Source organism: Cyprinodon variegatus, unplaced genomic scaffold (assembly GCF_000732505.1).
Source record: "Cyprinodon variegatus isolate N-32 unplaced genomic scaffold, C_variegatus-1.0 Scaffold403, whole genome shotgun sequence".
NCBI lineage: Eukaryota > Metazoa > Chordata > Actinopteri > Cyprinodontiformes > Cyprinodontidae > Cyprinodon > Cyprinodon variegatus.
Window position 1 is genome coordinate 17,936 of NW_015150856.1, and position 3,472 is coordinate 21,407.

The 3,472-nt window shown below is 37.5% G+C and overlaps 1 protein-coding gene across 1 annotated transcript in view; it reads left to right on the forward strand.

The window, feature by feature from the left end:
• The first annotated feature begins 1,072 nt into the window (after nucleotides 1–1,072).
• Nucleotides 1,073–3,472, forward strand: part of LOC107092995 (AT-rich interactive domain-containing protein 1B-like) — a 133,724-nt gene continuing 131,324 nt past the window's right edge. Inside the window, exon 1 of the mRNA XM_015387767.1 lies at nucleotides 1,073–1,231. Within this exon, the coding sequence (XP_015243253.1) occupies nucleotides 1,073–1,231 (159 nt within the window). The remainder of the gene's footprint in view (nucleotides 1,232–3,472) is intronic.

The window sequence follows — 3,472 nt, forward strand, 5'->3', positions numbered from 1 at the left end:
GGGGCTGTGTGCGGCGTGCAGAACTGCTCCAGGAGAGCACACACTGCAGTAAGCAATAAAAGCTGGATTAGACCTTTGTGATGTAACCAAGTCTGTCACTGCAGCACATGAATTCAGCTTCCCTACATCTGTACTTTATAGAGGCACCTGTTGCTGCAGTCACAGTTGGCGATTTTACAGGTTTATGTTTCTACCAGCTTTGCACACCAAATTCTTTCCTAATAATTGTACATGAAAAGGCTCAGTCATGATGAATAAAGACAATATGCAAATGAGGTTGTCATATGTATATATATATATATAAAATTCTGTCCAGATGACAAACTCAATTTACTAAAGCACCTGAATTAAACATGAAAGCATTGATGTTGTGGATAACAGCTTTCTGTGACCATCACTGAGGGCTCTCCCAATGCAGTTGTTGCTCCTTGGTTTTCTGCACTATTTCCCATCTTCTGAGTCATTTACCGTCCGCCCAAGATCACAGTTTGATTCAAACAAGATCAGGACAGAAATCCCACAAGAATAACAAAAGAAAATAAGGAAAACTATTTTTTACTTATAAAGCAAATGGGATCATATTTGATATTGTTATCTGAATTATTGTTTCTTATATTTAAATTTTTTTTTTTTGCTTCATCAAAACATAATTTGCATGGAGATAAGAGGTTTGAAGTCAGCATCTCATATCTTTACTTAACAATATCTGTCCACTGTACCATGCAGAATGTTATGTTCTACCAGACTAGGAGGATATTTTATCCCGTCTTTAATTAACGCCACCATTTTTTTTGCGTCTTTTGTTTTAAACTTTAAGGTTCCTCTCATAAAATCATTCTTATGTCGATTTCTATTTTTCTTGGTCTCACTGTGATGCTAAAAAATAAAATCATCTTGTCAAGGCTCAGAACAGAGGAACTCAGTTTTCAAAGCAGACAGACACTTTGATATCTCAAAAAAGCATTTATTAAAAGTAACAGATCTGCAGTGAACAGCTAGTGCGTCTAAGGCAGGACCCTCTGATCTCAAAGTTCAGTTCGTGCCCAGAGGACGGGGTTGGTTCCAGCGGTGGATGCTGCCCAAAGAGTCCCAGACGTTGAAGTCCCGGAGGCCGGAGAACAGGCAGGAGATCAGATTCGAGCAGATGAAGGAAGGCAAGACAATCCAGAGAGCGATGTGGTGTCGAAGAGATGCTCAGGAGTTCAGGCTAGGAGATCAGAGATTCGAAGAGGTACCAAAGGGAAATCCATGGCGATGTCATGAATTAGTTGTAGGTTTGTTAAACAGGCAGAATCCAACAGCAGTCCAAAGACAGGTCAGGCAAACAGATCAGAACAGGTAGGCTCAGAGGTCCAAAGGCAGAACAGTTCAGGATCGGGTAATCAGAATACACTTAGATCCAGATTATTCCCGGATTCTATATATATATAGAACCGAAATCCAGGACTATTGGCACAACCATACCTTTTTGAGATGGGTTACTGTTCATTTTTGTTGGATCATTGTTTTTAATGTGTAAAAAAGCTGGCATGTTACCATATTATCCCTTTTTAAAGACATTGCATGCATAGCAGGCCACAGCCACTAGGATTTGTTTTTGTGTGCAAAAAAAAAACAACAAAGTCAGCTTCTCTCCTTGAAAATGGTAGATCAAGGAGTTTTCCCAGCTCAATTTGGTGGAACAGAGAGATAGAAAGAGAGAGATAGAGGGAGAGCAGCCACAGAGAGAAAAGAAGAGGATAAAAAGGAGAGGGATACTGCCAGCCTGTTTGCTCCCACCTGTCTTGACTTGAAAGAAGAAAGGGGGAGAAGACAAAGACACCTGGGAAGACTTGAAAAGGGAAACAAAAAGTAGAGAAAAATAGGAAGAAAAGGGGGAGAGGAAAAAGGAAGAGAGCAGATATGTGAGAAGCCCCAAAAGGCACGTCGGCGTTTGAAGCCGCAGCACTGGAACAAGCAGGAGCTTTGACTTCATAGAGAATCAGTCCCCGGGTAAACGAGTGGAGTGGAAGGAGACGTTTGATACTGGGAGCGCTGGAAGCGAAGGATCGCTCATTAGAAGCATCCGCCAGTAGAAACGCACTAAACCACAACCACACAGCCTGTGATATCTAAGGGATTAGGATATGTAAACAAAGCAGAAAGTTATTTTTTGAAGAAAACAACATCCATTGGAAAAAACGGATTCTAGCTGATTCATTTCTATCTTTATAAATCAGTTTTGTAACATGTTTAGTGGGATTGAACTCTTATTTCTAGTTGTTTTATCAGTCTAAATATAAACATAGAACATGTATTTCAATGTAAATCTGAGTATATAAAGTGAAATATATTTATTTAACTATATATAACTAAAGTTTTCTAGAAAAACAAAAACAAAGAATACTTAAGATTATAAAATGCAGATGCATTAATATGAATTATTAAAAATGTAATCAAAAATGTTATTAGAAAAATGTTACTCATATTTTTTATGGATTACTTTCACTATACATATCATATTTGATAATTGTACTTTTCAGATAGTACAAAAAATACAAGAATGTTTTTAAGAATATAAGATTATAAAAGAGGAATATAGAAATAAATAATGTTATTACTGTTACAGTATGGCTTTAATATTTAAAGAAGAGAACGAATGAGGAAACAGTCTAATTAAAATGTTTTTTATTGAACAATTACAGGTTCAATTTGTTTGCTACTAATAAAGGAGCCATGTAGGTTTATACCATGTATAAACCCTAACCCGAAAAACCAGAGGTGGTAAAGAGACAACAGCTCAATGCTCAGAAGATCACCGCCGCTCCCTGAAGATCAGACAACAGCAGCTTTTAATCTGCCAGGACCCAACAGACCCGAGGTGCTTCTCATGGCCCCCGTTACAATAACCAGCTTGAAAGAAAAATAAACGGACCCTCTTTGCAGTACATATGTTCTTCTTATAACCTACAGTCTTTTGATAGACGTTTGACTCTTCTTTAGATTTTTTTTATTTCCAATTGAAAGGCAGTTTGTTTTCAACTTTCCATTCAACCTCTGACTCCACTGGTAGTTTACACTTTTTATTTTATCCCCCCTAAAGTAAGGACTTTTCTTAATAATCCTTTTAATTGGTTCAGCTTGCCCTCTTGGTTTTGCATTATCTTTCTACTAGACTTTTTCCTTCCACTCAACTTTCAAGTAATACGTTTTATTATCCTTGGCAACCAGGTACTTTACAGGATTCCTATACAGTTTGGAATTTAATTGTAGTCTTTTCAGGGTCTGCATTCATACAGAAAATGAAAAAGTGGTTCGGAAAAGTATTTGCGTTTTGGGACTTTGTTCTTACTTCATTTTGTACTTCCTTGTTCTCGTCCCTTCCTCCTTTTGTCTTTCATCGCCTCTATCTGTCATTCATTGTCTTCTTTGTTTCACCTTCCTCTAATGTGTCTTCCTTACATTTGGTCTTTCTAATGTTGTTCCTTCTTTT